Source organism: Mytilus edulis, chromosome 1 (assembly GCF_963676685.1).
Source record: "Mytilus edulis chromosome 1, xbMytEdul2.2, whole genome shotgun sequence".
Taxonomy (NCBI): domain Eukaryota; kingdom Metazoa; phylum Mollusca; class Bivalvia; order Mytilida; family Mytilidae; genus Mytilus; species Mytilus edulis.
This window is the reverse complement of record NC_092344.1, coordinates 93,524,430-93,548,377: the sequence shown is the minus strand read 5'-3', so window position 1 is coordinate 93,548,377 and position 23,948 is coordinate 93,524,430. Positions and strand designations below refer to the sequence as shown.

Here is a 23,948-nt window from a genome sequence, read left to right as displayed (position 1 = left end):
ATCTGTTCAGAATAATGGCTTCTCAAATTGGTTTTCTAAGGTGTAAGTTTATTTCTTCCTGCTTTATTAGCGTTACTGCTGATGCAGTAAGCTTACAAATCTGGGAATGTCCTATATTATTTAATTTGTGTTTGGAAATTGATGATAAATTTCCAACATACTGTTATAGAAACAGCTAACAAATTTCTTGAAATTAATGACGATAAAAGTTCTCAACAAGGTGCTCAGATAACTACAACGATTTTAATTTTCTCTTTGTCAAATTTCCTTCTCGGGTACCCAATCATATGGAGTTAATTTACTGTTTAGTAAAAGATGTATGTCAGAATTCTTTAATCTATGTTTCACTAGGAGGTCACAATCGGAAAGTTGATGAAACCTAGTCGAACACGACTACATATTAAATGTCTAAATAAATTTGTGTCGAGGGCATTTTGATAGTTTATTTTCAACTCAATATGATGTATTACAACGACGGGTTCAACATGTGGAGCAGGATCTGCTTACCCTATCGGAGCACCTGAGATCACTCCTAGTTTTTGGTGGGGTTCGTGTTGCTTATTCTTTAGTTTTCTATGTTGTGTGATGTGTACTTTTGTTTGTCTGTTTGTCTTTTTTATTTTTAGCCATGGCGTTATCAGTTTATTTTCGATTTATGAGTTTGACTGTCCCTCTGGTATCTTTCGTCCCTCTTTTACAAGAGGTAAGAACAATGATCATGAGTATATCTTAAATCAGTTTAAATATCCAATTATAAAAAAAAATGTTTCCATCTTTACTTGAATTCAGAATATCCCAGTTTCGTACATCTTCTTTAAGGTTTTAACAAGATTATAATTTGTAATGTAATAGAAATTGATTGAAGTATTTTTAACTAAAAATATCTAGACATATTCGTAGCAATTTCAAATAATTATTTCAAATTATAAACAATTCAACAAACAAATTATCGGACTGACCATAACAAACATCAAAATTCTATGAGATTCAAAGTTATTAATGTCTTCAGACACACAATTTTTCAACTTTTTAACTAGAAAAATGAAATATACGTGCAAAACCATTTTTCAAGATTGTCGTCTATTACAAAATCAAAACTACGACTTTATTCTGTTAAGGTTAAAAACAAAACATGAGTAGCTGATTACTTGTAATCTTTATTATGAAATAGTGAAATATAATTTTATAATGGTGCTGATGTAAAATAACTTCTGGGATGCTTTACCCTACCTCTTTTTGTTCTACCTGTGGATGTGTTAATCTCGAAAGTATCTACCACAGGTAGCCATGCATATGTTGTATTTTGTCCATGTCACAACACCATTCTCTTTTTCCTTATTTCCTATTGCGAAGATAATCAATTAACATGCCATACAATAGGTATTGACTTATTTCACTTGTGTTCACTTCATTTTTTATAAACGCTAGTATTCCTTTGTTGATCTTTTGTTTATCTTTGTGTGTCTTTTTTAATTAAGTTCTTGTTTATTAATCTTTAAATTGATCGCTTTTCGTTCTTTTTCTTTTCACTAAACAATAGGGTTCCTCCCTAATCCGCATCTTTGTCATCATGATTCATTTTGTCTCGATATTGAATTGTTTGAAAACCGAGGAGTAAATAGATATTCTCAAATCAATTCGCATTACATGTTCTGTAATATCCACACATAATCTCAGGAAACAGCGTCTTTCAGATAGGTATAAACAAAATTACCGAACTGCAAGGTTAATTAAAAAATTAGATCCATAAAACTAAAAAAAATCAAACTATATCAACCAACCGAATAACAACAAAAAAAAAACTGTTATATTCCTGAGTTTGCACGGGGTCTTTCAAAAGACCACAACTTGAGAAAGTTTTCTTTAAGCTTGTGTTGATAGCAGATAGAAAATAATGTATGCTGTCAAAAAGCCATTTTACAATTAAGAAGTATATTTAATGTAAATACAGGCAACAGTAGTATACCGCTATTCAAAAGTCATACATCGAATGAGAGAAAACATAATCCTGGTTATAAACTAAAACCGATGATCACAACAAAACAAACGACAATACAACACACACACAGAAACGAATTATAAGATAACAGCTTCAATTGTCTATAATTGAAAAGAAAAAACCGCAATGGATTTATAAAGGGCCATACAGAGCAAACGACTTTCTTTGATCAAAATACACTAGAAAGTGATGTTGATATTAGTTAACATAATACGAAGTTGTTGAGGGAAACCAGTACTGACAAGTTATGTCTGAATATTTTGCATTTCTGTTTGCAGAAAGGGAAACAGTAACGGCGAATACAATGCATCTGTAGAATTATAGTCCTGTCTGCCCTTTCTTTCATCTGTTCAGAAGAATGGCTTCTCAAATTGGTTTTCTAAGGTGTAAGTGTATTTCTTTCTGCTTTATTAGCGTTACTGCTGATGCAGTAAGCTTACAAATCTGGGAATGTCCTATATTATTTAATTTGTGTTTGGAAATTGATGATAAATTTCCAACATACTGTTATAAAAACAGCTAACAAATTTCTTGAAATTAATGACGATAAAAGTTCTCAACAACGTGCTCAGATAACTACAACGATTTTAATTTTCTCTTTGTCAAATTTCCTTCTCAGGTACCCAATCTCATGGAGTTAATTTACTGTTTAGTAAAAGATGTATGTCAGAATTCTTTAATCTATGTTTCACTAGGAGGTCACAATCGGAAAGTTGATGAAACCTAGTCGAACACGACTACATATTAAATGTCTAAATAAATTTGTGTCGAGGGCATTTTGATATTTTATTTTCTACTCAATATGATGTATTACAACGACGGGTTCAACATGTGGAACAGGATCTGCTTACCCTATCTGAGCACCTGAGATAACTCCTAGTTTTTGGTGGGGTTCGTGTTGCTTATTCTTTAGTTTTCTATGTTGTGTGATGTGTACTTTTGTTTGTCTGTTTGTCTTTTTTATTTTTAGCATGGCGTTGTCAGTTTATTTTCGATTTATGAGTTTGACTGTCCCTCTGGTATCTTTCGTCCCTCTTTTACAAGATGTAAGAACAATGTGTCATGAGTATATCTTAAATCAGTTTAAATATCCAATTATAAAAAAAAATGTTTCCATCTTTACTTGAATTCAAAATATCCCAGTTTCGTACATCTACTTTTAGGTTTTAACAAAATTATAATTTGTAATGTAATAGACATTGATTGAAGTATTTTTAACTAAAAATATCTATAGACATATTCGTAGCAATTTCAAATAATTATTTCAAATTATAAACAATTCAACAAACAAATTATCGGACTGACCATAACAAACATCAAAATTCTATGAGATTCAAAGTTATTAATGTCTTCAGACACACAATTTTTCAACTTTTTAACTAGAAAAATGAAATATACGTGCAAAACCATTTTTCAAGATTGTCGTCTATTACAAAATCAAAACTATGACTTAATTCTGTTAAGGTTAAAAACAAAACATGAGTAGCTGATTACTGTAATCTTTATTATGAAATAGTGAAATATAATTTTATAATGGTGCTGATGTAAAATAACTTCTGGGATGCTTTACCCTACCTCTTTTTGTTCTACCTGTGGATGTGTTAATCTCGAAAGTATCTACCACAGGTAACCATGCATATGTTGTATTTTGTCCATGTCACAACACCATTCTCTTTTTCCTTATTTCCTATTGCGAAGATAATCAATTAACATGCCATACAATAGGTATTGACTTATTTCACTTGTGTTCACTTCATTTTTTATAAACGCTAGTATTCCTTTGTTGATCTTTTGTTTATCTTTGTGCGTCTTTTTTAATTAAGTTCTTGTTTATTAATCTTTAAATTGATCGCTTTTCGTTCTTTTTCTTTTCACTAAACAATAGGGTTCCTCCCTAATCCGCATCTTTGTCATCTTGATTAATTTTGTCTCGATATTCACATTGTTTGAAAACCGAGGAGTAAATAGATATACTCAAATCAATTCGCATTACATGTTCTGTAATACCCACACATAATCTCAGGAAACAGCGTCTTTCAGAAAAGTATAACAAAAGTATCGAACTGCAAGGTTAATTAAAAAATTAGGATTCATAAAACTAAAAAAAAAATCAAACTTTATCAACCAACCGAATAACAACAAAAAAACTGTTATATTCCTGAGTATGTACGGGGTCTTTCAAAAGACCACAACTTGAGAAAGTTTTCTTCAAGCTTCTGTAGACGGAAAATGATGTATGCTGTCATAAACCCATTTGTCAATTAAGAAGTATATTTAATGTTAATTAAGGCAACAGTAGTATACCGCTATTCATAAGTCATAAATCGAAGAAGAGAAAACATAATCCTGGTTATAAACTCAAACCGATGGACACAACAAAACAAACGACAATGCAACACACACACAGAAACGAATCATAAGATAACAGCTTCAATTTTCCTGACCTGGTACTAAATGCGTTTTCTTTTTTTAATTGCATTGGTATGATTCGAAAGCTCAAGACTTTTCATCACATTTTCTCTTATTTGCATTTTTGAAACAGTCGGAAATTTCTAGTGTGCATTTATAAGTATACAGTAAAAAACGAACTGCACACATTTTCCTGATAATTAACATGTTTTTGTTTATTTTGATTTTCTTTAGAATTTCAACACAGTATGTCCATTTCTAAATATTCTGTAATTAAAGAGAAAAAAATAAGCAAACATTGTTTGTTCTCATGTACATTTGTTCAAATTGAATCACATCTATGAAATACATTTCGATATAATATCAACCTCTTTATTTTGACCGACAGACCTTTTAACACTTGACCGTCTAGACAATGGTCCGACTGGTGAAACACTATCTGTGCTTCCTAAGGAACTGAATCTTGTTATATTTCCTCTGCTGTGTGTACGGGGAGTTCGCATGATATTAATTGTCTCTACAACTGTTTCTGCTGTTTTGAATTTTATTGTCTTGGTATTTTCTTCTTTGTGTACCTCTACTTTTTCAACCAATGTTGCACTCCTGCGATACGATTTTGTACATTGTGGTTCCCAACACTCATATAAGTGTTGCAAAAACTTAGGACTTTGTAGCACATGCTGCAGCTCAGAGTTTTCCATGTATATGCTTGTATATATTCGTACCTCGTTTTTCCAGTGGCCGATGAAAAAAATATTCTTTGAATTACTTCACACAACTTTACATCACTAGTACTAAAATATTTATTCGTATTCAGAATATTTGTTAGGAATCTCAGAAATACTTCAGGTAATGCAGAAATAACTTTTCTTTGTCTTTTGTTTAATTAACTTCGCTTGACAAGGCAATCCGATATTCTTTTGAACTTTTATGCTTTCCTTTTAATTAATACTTAATGCGAATCTTTTGTATTACGTCACAAAATGAATAAGCGTTAATTGAAGCCGAAAAAAATAACAACTGAGTGAGTAACTGGCAACATTCATAGTTATAAAGATACGAATAGATCTAGCATCGCCGTAAAATCTAAGAGTCGGACGTGCCCTCTTATTTGTTAAAAAATCATTTAAAGGAAACGATATTCTTATCTACTTTACAAAACGAACAAATGAAAAAAAAAACTTATCATTACAAACTCTGCGAGAGAGACTGTCCCTTTATTGAATGCTTTAACGTCGTAAATCAAAACGAATTTGACCGCGTTTCTAAGCATCTAACACGGCGGAGTCCTCACTCAACAAGTGTTATACTGTGATGTTATAGTCATTTGTTAAATCATAAAAATTCATACGTTTTTCAATAAATAATAACATCAGAGTGTCATAAAGAAATTACGAAAGATATAAAAGAGAAACTAGACTAATAATATCTTAATATAGCTTTAAACATACATAGTAAATGAAAATAAACAATAAAAATATAAATGACAATTTATCATATAAAATTAAATAACTGAAGAAGAGAAAAAAAATTGCGATGGCAACATAGCGTGCAAATTTAAAAATTAAAAGGAATTTATCGTGACAAATTTTAAAATAAAATTACATGGTGTAATCAATCATAATTATAACAATGATTAAACATTAAAATTGTGGCCATTTAAAGTGTCAAAAACCTTTTATTTCAATCTGTGCTGGGATATTAACTCGACCCATTAAGAAAGAGAATCAGATATCATATTTGATTTCGTTTGTTATTTAGTTGCATATACTTAATATTAATGAATTCCACTCGTTATCCAATCCTGTTTTCAAATATTTAAAATGTCACTAAACGACGATGAGCCTCACAAACTACTATGCATAAATAAGTTGTCACGTTATGTCTGGTTATCGATGTTAATTTAATACTAGTAAATTCGGAGACGTTCTCATCTTGCAGCTGCTCCTAACTTAACCTGTATTATCCGATATTACTTAATTTCCTCAGGACATAGAAATAACGCACTTTTTGTCACTGCATCCGCTCGAAATGCATAACCGATGAATTTCAAATAACCAACAATATAGTCACCCTAGCTTAGTTTAAGCTAATAGTTTAAGACTTTGTTACCCTTTTATAGTTAAGATAGCTTCAGTAAGATTGGTTTTAAAATGTCCTTACCAAGTCAGGAATATTGCAGTTATTCTCTAATAGTTCGTTTCTATGTATGTTGCATTATCGTTGTTTTTTGTCACAATTCAGTTTTTCTGTTGTTCCGTTGTTTTCCTCTTATAGTTGGTGTATTTCCTTCGGTTTTAGTTTGAAATCCGGATTTGTTTTCTCTCAATCGATTTATGACTTTTAAACAGCGGGATACTACTGTTGTTTTTATTTTGCACATTTATTTTAAATTTTAGTTCCTAATGCCCTTCAACTTCGTATTTAAAATGACTTTCTGTGCCACTGATGAGTCTTATGAAAGACCATGAAGACGAGACGCGCGTCTGACTTACAAAATCATAAGCCTTGTATCTGATAATGAGTATTTACGACATAGTTTGCACGAAATATGTTGTGTAAATGATTGCATGCTCTGGTACCAACATGAAGCTAAAGACGGAAGGTATCAATTCAATTCCATATAAATGGTTGAAAGAAAACAGCTTTTTCGAGGAAAGAATCTGTAAAAATGGAAAAAAAAAACTATCGATCAAAATCATTCGTTTAAAGATAAAAGACACAAAGGCATAAAAAAATAATATTGAAAACCCAATTAAAACCTTGGGTAATATCATGCGTTTCTGGAACTATTAGCAATTTTTCCTCAATGAGTGTTACTCTTTAAATTTCACTACATAACAGTTAATATTTATGTTCAAACAATATGGGATTGATTGTGAGATCCATGAACCCATTAACATAAATATTCAGTACTCATATGTCTTTGACCATAAAACCCAATAGTCAAGATTTCCTTGCTCAAGATACGCATTTATTGCATGAATAAATTGTGAAGTCAAAAACAACTGTGGAGTTATGCCGTTTTGAAAATTAGATGCAATAAAGTTGTGAGTGATTCACTAATCAAACTCAAAATAGTCATAAATAAAGCAGTTTTGCGGTTTTCAAACGTCACAAATCCGTGTTTCAAACCAAAACCGAGGGAAACACATCAACTATAAGAAGAAAACAAAGGAACAACAGGAACACCGAAGTGCAACAAAAACAAACGCCAACAAACATAGAAACGAACTATTTGATAACAACTGCCATAGTTGTGACGTGATACAGGTCATTTTAAGAAACAAAATGGTGGGTTGAACCTGGTTTAGTGGCCTTAAAATCTCCCGCTTTTTGACAATGTTAAAAAATATCGTGGTAGAAATACAGTACACTCACACGCAAGAACATTCATAACAGAGAATTATATTATAGTCGACAAACCATGAAAATTGCAGAACAACAACGAACATATTCCATCAACGATAAACACCACAGGATTAAACAATGACGCGTTTACGTAGCTAACATGCAATCGATAACTTTATACAATCATTTTACAGTATTCTTCCAAACAATTTTCATGACAATAATGGTAGGGAAAGAAAGGCAATATTATAATTATTTGGACTCCAAACGATTAGACTTAACGTATTATCCAATCGAAACCATAAATGAAACATAAAAAATAAACCCACTAATGTTGGATGTACAAAACACCGAGACAGGCCGCTAAAAAATGCAAATTCAGTACAACAGTTTTATTCGGGAATATGAAAATGGTGGTATTGAAAGGCAATATATAATTATTTGGACAACAAACGATACGACATAACACATAATTTAAGCGAAACCATAACAAAAACATAAAAAATAATTACATAATGTTGAATGTAACACCGAGACACGTCATACATCAATGATAATTCACTCTCGGTATAACAGTCATATCCAGGAAAAAGTCACTAACGGTACTTAGCAGACAGACAACATAGATGTTATTTATGTAATGACAAGTTAGTTTAAACACAAACAAATCATGATTGTGTCCATAAAATTTTTAGTCTTTCTTCCTCGTAACTCTATTGGAGCAGTTTCGGCGTAAAGAACCACTTCTGTATAATGTGAAGATGCACGAGCATAACGTATCAATTGAGATATGAACACACTATACGACGGAGCAGAGGGTATGTTACTGCAGAGAAATGGGAAATTGATAATTGAAATCATCCCGTTTGTCATAGATTTTAGTGTGAAGTCGTTCATCTGTGTCACTATTGAGGAAACGATCAAGATATGAAGCAGTCTTTCTTGAATCAGAAGTATACGTAATTTAACGTTCACTGGAATATATGATATGCAAGTACTGACAGAAGTATGGGTTATTCAGTTATAGGACATCATCAATATATCTGAAAGCAAAATTAAAGAACTTTGCAATGTGCTTTTTCTTTTTGTCTTTTAGAAGGTTCTGACTGACTTCTGCATCATACGAGTACAAAAACAAGTCGGCTATTAATATTAAGGTTAAGGGGGCTTGCGGGTCTAAATGATTTTTTTTATTTAATATAGGATTTCTCTTTATTTTTCTATAAATGAACTTTATCTTATACTTAATAGAAAAATGAAATAAAAAAATGGGGTCACCGTTCATTTAAGCTCACAATCTGCCTTCGAAAGAAGCATACATTTATGTTGATGTCCTTTTTTTCTGTTGAACTAATAGGAGAAAAAACGCTAATATCGAAATAAAAAAAGAACTAAATTACAGAAATCGCTCAAATTTTACACTTATTTAGTTTATGTACAGCTTATTTGAAAACAACAATAAAAAATATAGGTCACCGATAAGTTAAAAAAGATATTTCAATTTTAATGCCAAAAAATGGCATTTTTTTCACCAAAGGGAGATAATTTGGAGCTTTTTACATGATATCTACATTTTAAAAGTCACCTGGGGTCAACACAAATTGATTTTTTTGGACGATTTTTGTACCAAATGATAAAGTTACAACTATTAAAGGTTATAAATAAAATTTGTATCGAAAAATTAATGTTTATTTTTTTCTGAAAATCTTATACCCGCGAGCCTCCTTAAATGTCTTTGTTTAATATTATTGTTTGAAACCGATTCGAACAATAATGTTTCGTTTTTAGTTTTGATGCATCCAGAAAATTGACGAATCTTCAAACTTATACTTACAGTACATACACGTTGAATTATGTTTCAGAAAAGTGTTATGTATTTGAAATAAGAAATACATTCGCACGATATCGTAGCAAATACATATAGATTTATCAATATTCATTTCCTTACGTGAATGGCAAAACTTCTGAAGTTCAAACTTACACATTTAATCTATATTTTAAATAAACGTTATATATATATAATGTTTGCATATCTTTTAGATACAAACGAATGTTTATTTGTTTAAACTAACTCTAATGATATATATATATATATATATATATATATATGAAAAAACAGACGCAACCCAGCAGGCCTTTATTAAGACCACAAGTTAAAATAAAAAATCTTCATATTTTAACCATTAAATTTAAACGTGCTTGTTATAAGATGATTCAGTATGCATCACATATTAAACTTTTCCGTATTTGCATGTTCTTTCTGAATGTTTGATAGGAATCATTTCATGTAAAAACTGCTTTATTACGGTATTTGTAATGAAGATGACGTTAAAGCTTTGATTTTATATGTCTTGATGATAAGCTAGATACATAATGGTGTACAGCAATCTATATCTTTATTTCACAAGATAAAGAAAATCACAAGATACCGATAGATAATCAAATTACAATTTGGTTGACATTCATTAATGAAAACGCGCTACGAAAAACAGACTAAAGTAAAACCATGGTCAAAAAGAGACGAACAGACAAACAACTGTTTAGAAATCACTTCACAGAAAACACAAGATTGAGCAACACGAAACCGGGCCAATGAACGGTGAAGAACTCAGGTACTTCGGAAGGGAAATGAGTTCCTGTTACAATAATTACACCAGCATCCTTTGGTGTAATGTGGTACTATTATAAAATACGTTTATTAGTCATATCCAGTGAGTAGGCATCAAAGATGAGGTTACTATCTCTGTCTAACCCCATACCCTAAGACATCATAAATTTCACTCATCATCGATACTATTTTTTTATCTAACCATGTAATAGCGTAAAATGAATATATATCTGTAATTTAATTTACAATTTTATTTTATTTTTAACAATTGAATCAAATAAAATATGCAATTTTGTTAAATTTACAATAAATGAAAACAATTGCCAACAAGGAAATAACCTCCAAAGAAAACGTAATAATGAGTCAAGAATTGCTTGAACTTTGACTTAATGTTCTCTTTACACTTGTTTTCCTTGTGACAGATCCAGTCTGAGAATCACTTTCCAAACTACCAACAGAATTTATCCTTGTTAAATTACCTCTGCTCTGGGACCTGGATTTTTGCATTAAGTTAATCGTTTCAACAACTGTTTCAGCCGCTTTCAGCTTACCAACTTTAGAAATCTTCCTGTTATTTTTTATTTCTGGTTCCGGTAAAATTTCACAAGCACTTTGACGATATGACTCGGAAAACTGAGGTTCCCACATTTCAAATAATTGATGTATTAGTTCTCGAGATGAAAGTTTGATTGATCGTCTGTTATGTCGAGTCATATTTTCTTCTTCAGTATTTAAAAATTATTCCTTTTCACTGTGTCAATTTTTTAAAGAATGTATATATGATATCAATACTCCTTCATGCTTATGATTAAGATTTTGTTCCATAAAACACCATCCAATGTTGTCTTTCAATCTGAATGTATCGTAATTAAAATAGTATGTAAACTTTCCACAAGAGTATGAAAACGTATCGCAAACAATGAAGTTTTCTTGACAGCTTATTTCCGAGTTAGAAGTTCATGTTTATTGATTACCAACAAATGTTCAGAGCTCGAAGTTTACATTGCTTATAACTGGTTTTCCGGTACCGTGTTTCCGATTGTCTAATTTGGTAAAATTGATCATAACATCAATATATTTTTGTATTGAAAATATCAATAAATAAACAAATTACGAGCAAATTATCCGTTGTTTTTGTAATGAATATATTTTAATTGTCCAATTATGCCTCCATCGTATAAATGGTAGACTTTAAGAGTTCACTCAAATTTCATTTTTCACTTTAATATAAAAAAAAAAAACTGTCTTTGTCCTAACATATTTACTTACGCTATCATACTTTTAGATTTAAACTGATATTGTCAATGCATATCAATTTAAACACAATTTTTCACGGATGTATCTCACAAGCAGTTAGCATTTAAGCAGTTTAAGCCAAGGAAAATCGAAATTTAATAAGAGATTACGCACACGTCTTTAAATGACATGGCTTGTATTTTTAAAGGGCACTTTATCCGTCTCCGTACCATATTGTTCAGGTGGTGTTTAAATAAAAATATAATAGGAATATGCAAAAACGTATAAAAAGTTATTGATTTTAAACAAACTCTTGTGAAAACATTGTCATATCGTCAAGAGAAATAAAACATATCAATTTTAATAAAATGTATATATCAATAAAACTCTAACAAAGGGATAATAAAAGTTTTTTCATGTTTTTGTTAAGAATATAATTCAATATTGAATATTAATCTTTTAGAATATACCCACCGAATGATATATTACAATGGCTAATGCACCTCCTGAAAATATCCCTCTTATAATGTTCTAAATCTATTGCCTTTAAATTTCCCATTTTGATTACAGTTTTTAATTATTGACTTGCTTTTATGGTTCCCTTATGGTAGAAGACATAAAAAAATCAAATATTTAATCGAAATTACATAAATAAAAATACCGGCTATGGATACCAACGCACGGAATATGGAAAATATTTGCTGCGGATTGATTGAAGCAGCTTCTCAGAAGTTACAAGATATGAATAATTGCAGCTACAAGCGCAGTTCCAATTGTAGATCTAATATACATGTATATACAATGAGTTTTAAAATATTTGCTATTTTATGATAATTACATTAGTTGTATGTTTCATTATAATACGTTATTCTGATTGGCTAACTGCACATCACGTGCTATTCCTGAAACAATTGCATTAGACAATAACATTTATCATTCATGATGACACGAGGTCCCACAATAAAGTGCACAGGTGAATTAAATGAAAACTTGATAAAAATCGTGTTTTCATGATTCTAGCTAAAAAAAATGTAATTATAAGTATTGAATGCTTCTTTTTGTAACTTTATAGGGTTGTAAAAGCGTTGACCGTGCGCACATTATTTAGTATGAAGCGCTTCCGCGCTTCATACAAAATGTACTTCGGTCAACGCTTTTACACCCCAATAAAAAATAAAACGATACTAACAATGTGCACTATATATATATATAGGTATTGCATGAGATTTATATATTCGACTTTGATATGGTTGATATAGGTATAAAAGTCTAGTTTAGATATATAGTTGGAAACTCAACCCGAATAATATCGAGTCATGAAATATTATAGGGCCACTAATTCTCAGATCAGTAAAAAAAAATGGTGTCTCAATTGGTTTGATTTTTACAGACATGTCACGAGTTTATTTTTTGTAATCATTCAAGTTAAAAAAAAACAGACGTGGAAATAAGTAGGCCTTAAAATGGGAAAATAAATAATCATATAAAGACGTGAGTTGAAAAACCTAAAGCGATTTTTTTTTTAAATAATCATATGTATCATGCAAAACGTATGTTTGAAATGCAAACCCTGTCGTAATACTGACATTCTGGATATATCACGCTACGTTAAATCAACTGTAACAAATTTGAATTTATAAAAAATCGTGCTATTCCCATGTACATGATTTGTAAATATCGTTTGAACATGAAAAAACAGATACCTGCAATGGTTTAGAAATAGCTTTGTTCTGCTTAACCTACATGACGGTAATTTATTTTTGAAGTAATCTATCAAAAATCTATACGCTATGAAAATCTTATGTACATAACCTTTGAAAATTGCAAATTAATGTAAAATTATCCATCACTTTCGTTTAACCACAGATTAAAGCTTTTAAAGATATGTTTACTAACACAGCTTTGAATAAAATCATATTGGGTAGGTTATTAGTGTGGAAATCAATTCTATACACCAAATTTAATTGATGCTTAAAAAGGTTTGGATTTGATGAGCAAATGCTATTTTTATTTGATCAAGCAATTACATGCTTTGTATTGAAAACGGTTTGATAATTAATAAAAATTGGATTAATAAAAGCTTGAAGACCGTAAATGAAAAGTGAACTTGACCGTTTATTTTGAAATAATGTCGCTATGTATATCTGTTTATTTACGCATTTTCTATGATGTTAATCTGAAAATGGACAAATATTTATCTATGAAGTATCCTACTTTAAGCCTCTTATGATTTTTAAAATGTACACGTGTTTTACATTTCTTCATTTCGTTATACCCAGGAACATCATGAATAGTTAAAATGTATACTAGTCAACAAAAGAAAAGATACAAGTTTGAACTACCATTTATCTTAAAATACAATAGAAAGAGAAAACTGTTAAATAATCAAATGAAAAACACTCATTTACATAGCAAATGCATGTATTTAGAAGAATCTGACCATATTAGAAAGTAAGAAAATACCGAGTTATTGAACACAGGGATCAAATTTTTTTGCGGGAAATGATGACATAGAATCATATTCAAAACAGTGTAGCTGTGGCCATTGATTGACAACCTTAAATTATCCCATTGACTGGGGCAGATTATGTGAACGTTATCTGTAACGACCACTGCTCACTACTTACTTATTATAGAATTTAAGCTGTGGGTCACCAAAGGTCCTTAACGCCTTTAATATTAGAATAATTCGAAAAATTATTCAGGCATAACTTTATGTTTTGATTTATATTATTGATACAAATCAAAACATCGTGTTATTCCTGATTAGTTTTTCTAATTACTTTATTTAGGTGTTGAGAACCTTTTGTGACCCCACAGTTTAAGTGTCTTTAACAAGTATATAGTGAGCAGCGAGCGTTACAGACAAACATTCACCCAGTCAATGGGATAAAATAAGGTCGTCAATCAATGGCCACAGCTACACTGTTTTGAATATGATTCTAAGTCGGCACTTAATTTTGGAGATGAGAATTCAGTAATTAAATATCTGCAAAGACATTCAAAAGTTTAAGAAGACCATGTTTAAGTTTTAAAGTTTTAAGCTCTAATATCGATTTTTTAAATTTTTGGGTGAACATACTATTTTTGAAATAACAAAAATTCCAATAATTTTGTTTTTGCGTTTTTGCCTTAAAATCAATGGTAATGATAAGAAAATAATTATTTTAGACCAATTCGGCAATTATTTACCTTGGTACAGTGTATCCAGTTTCATTATATATGGAAAATACGTTGCCTTGTATCGTTTCTTTTGTTGACTAGTATATATTGATCAACGATGCCAATCTATTCTATCCGGTGCATTTTATCAAAGTATCACGGATACCGTTTATAATCCGAAGAGAATAAATTGCTGTGAAAAGTATCATACGTACCCCTGGTAACTATCCTGAGTCTGAAAAAAATGAGTAAACATGTCATCAATAAGGACTTTTCGTTTCGAATTTTAATCGAAGTTCGGTTATTTAGTTGTTTTTTTTTCTGATGTCTAAAGTCATCTGTACTTCTATGAAATGTTCTTTCCATAGCAACCGTTTTCAATAATGATTTCAACTCGTTCCATTAGTTGATATACATGTAGTCAATCGTTCCATTAGTTGATATACATGTAGTCAATCGTTTAATTTTGTCAGGTTATAATAATTCCCCCTTTTTTAATTTACCTTGGAGTTCGGTTAAATAAAATCAAAAAAGTTTCCCAATCGTTTGATTTCAGCGTACATAATAAAGTTAGTTCAAGAGTCTGAGACATTTGCCGTCGTACTTAAATCTATGTTGTTTTCATTCAATTTCTTTATATGTCCATTAATACAACATATTAAACACTTTCAATGGAAATAAACAATCTAGATTGCTTGTCATCAACAATCCATTCGAAATAATGTCATTTAAGTAAATGAAAATACTATTAGTATCGATATCATTTTCTTTCAATTTTATATGATATGATATGTTATTATGATTACTTTTTTATTATCTTCTTTTTTAACTAGGATTTAATTTGTCTAAGTGATACCTTTTGTAAATTTAAAACGCTTTGTATTGTTCGCGTTGGAGTAAATAGCCTATCCGTGTGGCTGTTTTTATGAAGTTCAATAACATTGTACGACGTCAAACTAAGTTTTATGCTCCTGAAAATAAGACAGCTTGCGTGTATAGATTGATTAATATATTGGTTCTTTCTCAGTAAAGACCATGGTAGGACTTGAATTCGAATATTGCTGCGTAACAAAAGTTCTTCTGCCGAGCGCGAGAAGTCAACTGAAGAAAATTCAAACAGATGATTTTTTATTCACAAAGGGCACAGGCACTTGTCTCAGATGTTTCCCCTTATATACCTTAGTGTAACACGTGTTACATTATTAGTTACATGATGTGTTAGTGACCTAATACGATAAATATGGTGTCAGTAAATTCCATATGGGCTGAGAGCGAAGCTCGAATCCCCATATGGAATTTACTGACCCCATTTATATCGTATTAGGTCACTAGCACACCGTGTAACGTATTTAACTTACCGACTGTCTTCACTTGTGGTATTTTGACAAGCAGCTATCAAACGGTGATCAAGTCTTCGATACTTAGTATTAAGATCCTACTTCGACGGTTTGAAATAGTTCAACATTACAAATTTATCAAGTCTTCATTAATAGTTGTGCTTGATCACTTAAAAGATTTATTCACTGACAATCACCTTACTAAGATGATGTGCAAGTTGCACGTCAAAATCTGAATATCAGCTGTTTTCGCTCGTATTTCTTTAAATCGACATTATACAACGTCAAGCTTCCTGGAGTATCATGAGAATAAAACAGCTAAATTGTAACATATCATCGATGTGCATGTCCTGACAGAAGCAAAACAAAACGTGTTTAATAAATGAAATTAAGAACTATTTGAATTTTTTTAATAGATCATATCTTAACTGTATACTGGGATTGGAGGGTTCAAAACTAGTTTGAACAAAGCATTTGCAACCAAACCACATCTCCATGTTTTTATATTATACCGTATAACAGTCGCCTAAAAGGACAGATACAAAGAAAAGAACCTTGTACTTCATGCGATGTATGCTTAAAATCGTCATGGATTTTAACTTTTGAATAGTGTTGCTGCTATTTAAACTTTCATTAAAGCCTTGTCTGCAATTAGTTATCTAAGGTACCAGGATTATAATTTAATACGCCGGACATGCGTTTCGTCTAAATAAGACTCATAATTCTCCCGAAAGAGCTAAAATGTGTCTGTGAGATCAATTGAAAACATTATGTACCTTTCATGTTGCGCTTCCTACGAATATAGAAGTATATATGCATGATCAATGTCAAAACACATTTATACTGCTATATAATTCTGAAAAAAATTAACTAAGAATTAAATGATTAAGTTATCTTTCTTACATTGGTACCTCGAAATGTCCAATTGTTCATTAATACAAGGGCAAATGACAATCTTCATGATTTAGAGAATGAAGTATACTTTCTGAGCTGTTAGCTTTTAACTTTAAATAAAACATCTATATTTTGTGTATTGTATTATAAACAAATTTTGAAGGTTTGGTACCATTAAAACATTTAATGCTGCTGCAATTGTTTGCACCTGTCCTAAGTTAGGAATGTTCAGTTTTTGTCGTTTGTTTGTGTTGTTCATAAGAGTTTCTCGTTTCTCGTATTTTATATAGATTGGTTTTTCCGTTTGAATGGATTTACACTAGTAATTTTTTGTGGCCCTTTATAGCTTGTTGTTCGGTGTGAGCCAAGACTCCGTGTTGAAGACCGTACCTTGACCTATAATGGTTTAATCTTATAAATTGTGACTTGGACGGAGAGTTGTCTCATTAGCATTCATACCAAATCCTCCTATATCTATATAGGAAAATTAAAACAGTCTTTAGTTTAAAATGTAGCGTTTTGAAGACTTGATTTTCTTTTCGTCGTCTTTCGTTGTTTTAAACATGGCTTGTGCATTTGAATGTGCCTTTGGTATCTTCCGACTTGTTGTGTATGGTATGAGCATATAACTTTGGTATAGTTTTGTTTCATCATAAAACCTTATTCTAAGTCTGATTAGTTGCCTAAAAATGCTAATGATTATGGTATTCTGTTGATATATGTAAAAAACAAGCATGTGTCCATAGTACACGGATGCCCCACTCTCATTATCATTTTCTATGTTCAGTGGACCGTGAAATAGGGATGAAAAATACAATTTTGCAATTACTAAATTAGAAAGATCATATCATAGGGAACGTGTGTACTAAGTTTGAAGTTGATTGGACTTCAACTTCATCAAAAACTACCATGACCAAAAACTTTAACCTGAAACTCCCACTTTCATTTTCTATGTTCAGTGGACCATGAAATTGTGGTCAAAAGTGTAATTGGGCTTTAAAATTAGAAAGATCATATCATAAGCAACAATTGTACTAAGTTTCAATTTGATTGGACTTCAACTTCATCAAAAACTACCTTGACCAAAAACTTTAACCGGACGAACGAACGAACGGACGGACGGATGGACGAACGAACGAACGAACGAACGGAGCCACAGACCAGAAAACATAATGCCCGGCTACTATCGTAGGTGGGGCATAACAAAAGAAGTTGTGGTATGATTGCCAATGAGACAACTCTCCACAAGAGACCAAATGACACACAAATTAACAACTATAGGTCACCGTACGGCCTTCAACAATAAGCAAATCCACTTCCGAATAGTCAGCTATAAAAGGTTCTGAAATGACAAATGTAAAACAATTCAAACAAGAAAACTAACGGTCTAATTTATGTACAAACAAGACTGTGAGCCTAGTACATGGATGCCCCATCCGAACTATCACTTTCTATGTTCAGTTGACCGTGAAAATGGGGTAAAATCTCTAATTTGGCATTAAATAAGAAAATTCATATCATAGGAGTTATGTGTGCTAAGTTTCAAGTTGATTGGACTTCAACTTCATCAAAAACTACCTCGACCAAAAACTTTAACCTGGAGCGGTACAGACGGACGAACGGACGCACAGACCAGAAAAAATAATGCCCCTTAAATGGGGTATAAAAAAAAATGAACAAAAAACAAATATGTAACATATCAAAAACGACAACCACTGAATTGCAGGCTCCTGACTTGGGACAGGCTCATATGTATACAGATTGTGGCGGGATTAAACATGTTAGCGGGATCCAAACCATCCTCTTAACCAGGGACAGTGGTGTAACAGTACAACATTAGAACGAACTATAAAAATCAGTTGAAAAAGGCTTAACTCATGGACACAAAAAGAAATACATCTAACAAGAGTGGAATTGTTGAAGCAGTTTGATTGATAAAGAGAGATAACTCTATTTTTTTCAGAGAGAAAGCCACAGTACTGGTAGTGATTTTCCAAACAATGCCATCTATGAACCCATGCAAGCAATACATCCTTGTCATGGTTCAATTAATATTTGCAAAAACAAATATAAACATCAAGGGTTCATCGTGATTTCTACAATCTGCTTTATCATCAGGGCTAAAAAAATCACTTAATATATGTACTCTTTTGCAGTTTTTTCTTCATTTTATCATTTTAATTAAGTGACGATTCAGCCGTTTTGTTCCACTACTCTTGTGTGTATTACTCAGTTTAGCAGGAAAGATCGATTACGAGAAAAAGCATCATTATTGCGGATAAATAAAAAAAAAACCACACATAACCATTGAAAAATTAGAAGTTTAAAAGTGGTACCTTTGATATATTTAATCAGTTCTATAAATAACATGACATGTAAACAGATAACAAAGATATAACAACAACAATATAAAATGTATATTATAGGGTATTAACAAATTAAAGTCAATTTATAGAATTTCCTGTGACTCAAAATGAAATGTTTCCTTTGACTAATTAAAGGTAAGAGGTATTGGTTATTTCGATAAACATGGTATTAACAAAATTACTTGAATCATAACAGGGAATTTTATACTAACTTTATGTAATAGTCCCAGATTATAGATATTTTTCAATTACAAGTTAAACCAATGATTAGTATACAAATTCTTGGTTGAACTGCTTAATTTGATATATATATATATACAACTCGTCTAAACATCAACCCAACAATGTTAGATCTGTAAATTTGCTTTCGTAAATTATATGCACAGGATGTGTAAGAGGGGGTGGGGTGTTTTTTGACAAAACAATTTCTACGTTAATAGTCTTGAATAGTATGTTTATCAGGGGATGGCCATAACCAGGGGAGGTGAGGTGGGGATTTCAATTTACAATTTTCTTTCTTTCTTCCTTTTTGATTTTCAATTATCAAGAGATAAATAATATAATCAATATAACTTCCCTGCAGATAACCTAAATAATTCAGTAGTTATATTTGGCTCGTCTCCTATCCCCAAATTTGTTAACCTCGCGAATTCATCACTGGGAGGGACCAGAGACTCGAAAAGTTAAATTTGAAAGGAAAGTTAAACACTTCTTGTATTGTCACCGGAAATGGATATAGCAACCATAGATAGTTTAAATAAAATAATTTACGGTAATAAAAAATGTAAAAAGAGACCTGTTTTCAATTGCATTAGTCGTCGATGTAAAAACACAAATTATGAAAATGAAAAAATGACACTGATGGAATTATTCACTGGAAGTCAATATGTTCTGATTCGAAGCCTCAGTATCATCAGATTGTTGGTCATGCCCTGTCTGATCGCTATTAGCATTCACAGATTATTGATGCTGCCCTGTCTGATCGCTGTTAGCATTCACAGAATGTTGGTGGTGCCCTGTCTGATCGCTGTTAGCATTCACAGTAATCTCTTGTTGTGCTGATTCAGTGTTATTTGATGAATTATCAATCGAAAGGTTGCTGTCCTCGGAAGTGTTTACATCAGCGTCATCATTTCGAGGAGCATTTAAATTTTCTGTTTCATCATTGTTTTGTGAGTCTGAACTGGTATTGCTGGATTCAAACACTGAATTTGAAAAGTTAGATATAATCATTCTGGCAACTGCGGTCATTTTCCTCCTGACATAGATACCATACATATTTCTCACGTTTTCTGTAACTTTCCGTCGTTGTTTTAATACATACAGATGTGAATTAACTCCCCTGTCTTTGCAAATTTTAAGTCTTTTGTTTATTTCATTCAGTCTAACATTAAGAACAGTCAGTTGCCTTCTTCCATACATTTCTGCTCTTACTAATGTCTGCATCTTTGTTATCGTCATTTGAGATACATCCATGATCTATATAAATTGAAATCATAAAGTCAAATTTAAGTTTTCTACATTTTCAATAATCACTTCTGTTTTTATTTTACATAAGGATATTAAATTGGGACAATGGTCATTGACACTACAAGTTAATCATTTATAAGCATAAGTAATCTTTCATAATCGTTCAAACAGCCGGAAAATGGCAAAGAGGTATAAGACCTATTTCCCCATGATTTATTTCACAAAAGGGAAAATTTCAAAACTTTCTTCTTTCAGAGTGTCAAATCTACTCTGAGTTTGTAACACCATTAAATACTACAGTATGAACCTTGTACAGATAGTTATAAATGTATCAAATTGTTAAAAACTGCAATTAAAAAGAATTCTGACCGTTCCTAGAGATTTTCCCGGTCGTATTACAACATTACGAGAATCTTGATAAAAATACAAGATTTAAGGCTATGATACATGTACAAATTCTTTCATTTAGTTGAAGGATATCCTTAGTTGCAAAATGTTATTAACATGTAATATTTCATAAATTTTGTTTTTTAAGGAGATGTTTTGATTGCATAAGACATATCGATCCCCCCTCTTCCCAAATCCTGTATATGTATATCGATATTCTATATTCTATATATACCATTTCAACAACTCAAATTACGACAAAAATCCGGCAAACTTATATAATAATTAAGTCATGAATTATTTATTTGATCATTTCAACTTACTATCACTTATTCACAAAAGATCTTTTGATGACACGAGCTGCTCCATTATTTTATATTTATTTCCGCTGGGTATCAATTTTATTATTTTGATTCGATGAGTGAAACATATTTATGTTTTTCTTAAAAGTTTGATTTAACGATACTAGAAAGTTACATAATTACGAAAACAGTGAGAAATTAACATTATGTAATTTATTTGTTAAAACATACTTATCAAATGAACGGCTTATTGATAAGATCTTTTCATTACGTATTTGACATAATAGGAATCAAAATGAACAATTGTTTAAAGTCTTGTTTGCGGATCTTCATATTCATTTCTTAAATTAATATTGTATAAACGATATATTAACTGATTGCTAATTGTCGTTAATATAATAATATTCTACATTGTGCATAATAAATTCAAATCTAAACAAATATTCACGATAAATTCCATACTATATAGATATAAGAAGATGTGGTATGAGTGCCAATGAGACAAATCTCCATCCAAGTCACAATTTAAAAGTAAAACATTATAGGTCAAAGTACGGTCTTCAACACGGAGCCTTGGCTCATACCCAAAAGCGAGCTAAAAAGGGCCCAAAAATTACTAGTATAATAGATAATAATGCACAGAAAAAGTATCGTATACTCATTAATTCAAGCAAGGACGTATATGTATATTAGTTATAAGTCCTTGATTCAAAGATTTAAAAAAAGCAAAATAAATATCCCCTGACATAAAAAAAAAAAAAAAGAAAGAAAGATCTGATGTTTGTTCAACGATTTATTGTTTTAAAATACCGCACAACCGCTGTTTTTGTTGGATTTTGACGACATGTTTCGATAAAAACTCGTCGATTAGTATTTTCGGGAAACATAGTTTGATTTAGGTATATTCCGATAAATGAATAAAAAAGATATGACCGAAAATGCTAAAAGTATGTTTACATTCTAAATAATTACTTACCGGGTTGTCCATTTTGTTTACGATGTAATTTTGACCTTACGACAAAGTCGTTTATCCACAGGTCATTTTCATGTTTTGACTTGTCGATATGTTATTACCTTTGACCTCTTACAAACTGTTACATAATGTTAATGATTGATTATGTCTATATCCCACCTGTTGACACATTTTACTTTATCAATAAAGAGTTTAGATTACATAAGTATTTATCATAGTTAATTCCTAACTGTAAAGTTTTAATTAACATTTGGAATTTGGAATTATTATAAAATCACGGTACATTATCGGATATATACATAGTCAGATGTCTAATTCAACATTGGGACAAGAATTGTATTACTCTTTAAATGGAACCATTAGGTTATCTGAAGACTCTTGTCCAAATTTAGATTTTTCTATGCAAACGATTGATACTTTTCACTTTAGTACATGTATATACATGGAAGTATTATTTTTAAGTCCGTGGTATATAATATTCAGTTGTCATTTCTGACAAAAGCCTTCACGATTTCGGTCACTTTTAATACAAAAATCGGAATGAAAAATAACTTTTACCTACCTTAAGAACTAGGCTATAACCGTCAGACGGTTAAGCATATTTTTTTTTTACTTTCCAGTAGTTTTTTAAAAGTTATGCTAGCTTGCTGCTGATCACAAGCGTTAAGTATCGTGTGATATATTTCTGGAAGTAAGATTTATAAAATTAGTTTAATACATCCAACATCATGACAAGGTTACAACGCTGCTTGTCAATTTCATCTTTATTTTGAATTACTAGGATTAAACCAATCTGCTTTTGCAGTAGCCTCTTTTGTTGTTTATACAAGATTAATTGTCATGTATTCGTGCCAATGTCTTTCAATGTGTTTAATGTTCACCGTTCATCAACATTTTGTACATTGGATACCAAAATGACTGTTTGTCCCGCCTTCTTAATTTGATTTACAGCCGCATTTTGATAGTCTTAAAAGGCAACAAATCCGACGGTGCATATAAGACTGAAAATTTTGGCGATATCTTTTTTGCGCCAAAAATGAACTCAACAACTTATGTGCGCCAATACTACTTGCGCCATTTCTAAATGATTAACTTCCCTCCTTCTTTATCCAGGCTTGAGTCCAGCAGTTTATCAACTGGAAGATCAAAGTCCTTTGAATGCAAAAAAAATATGCTGAAGTAAAACGCTCAGTCATATATACAGTTAAAACTATAAAATGTCTCTGTTCAACACTTAACCAAAGTCTGTTTTTTGTCGAGCTATAGGATATTGGAATAGTGATCCATCCGGCGGTGAAGGCGTTAGCTAACTCCATGAAAGCTTAATATTTTAAAAGGTTGAAGACCTGGATGCTTCATACTTTGTATATAGATGCCTTATGTTTCGAAGTTTTCGTCTGTCACATTTTCATTGTCCTTGACCTCATTTTCATGGTTCAGTGACTACTTGCAAA

At 31.2% G+C, this 23,948-nt stretch overlaps 1 protein-coding gene across 1 annotated transcript; it reads right to left on the bottom strand.

Moving 5' to 3' along the window:
* Window positions 1–19,394: 19,394 nt before the first annotated feature.
* LOC139495406 (uncharacterized) lies at window positions 19,395–22,653 on the bottom strand. The gene is made up of 2 exons (XM_071283708.1): window positions 22,498–22,653; window positions 19,395–20,841 (listed from the first exon to the last, which is right to left on the bottom strand). Exons 1-2 carry the CDS (start codon window positions 22,507–22,509, stop codon window positions 20,323–20,325), a joined length of 531 nt encoding a protein of 176 aa, XP_071139809.1. The 5' UTR covers window positions 22,510–22,653; the 3' UTR covers window positions 19,395–20,322.
* Between the last annotated feature and the right edge of the window lie 1,295 nt (window positions 22,654–23,948).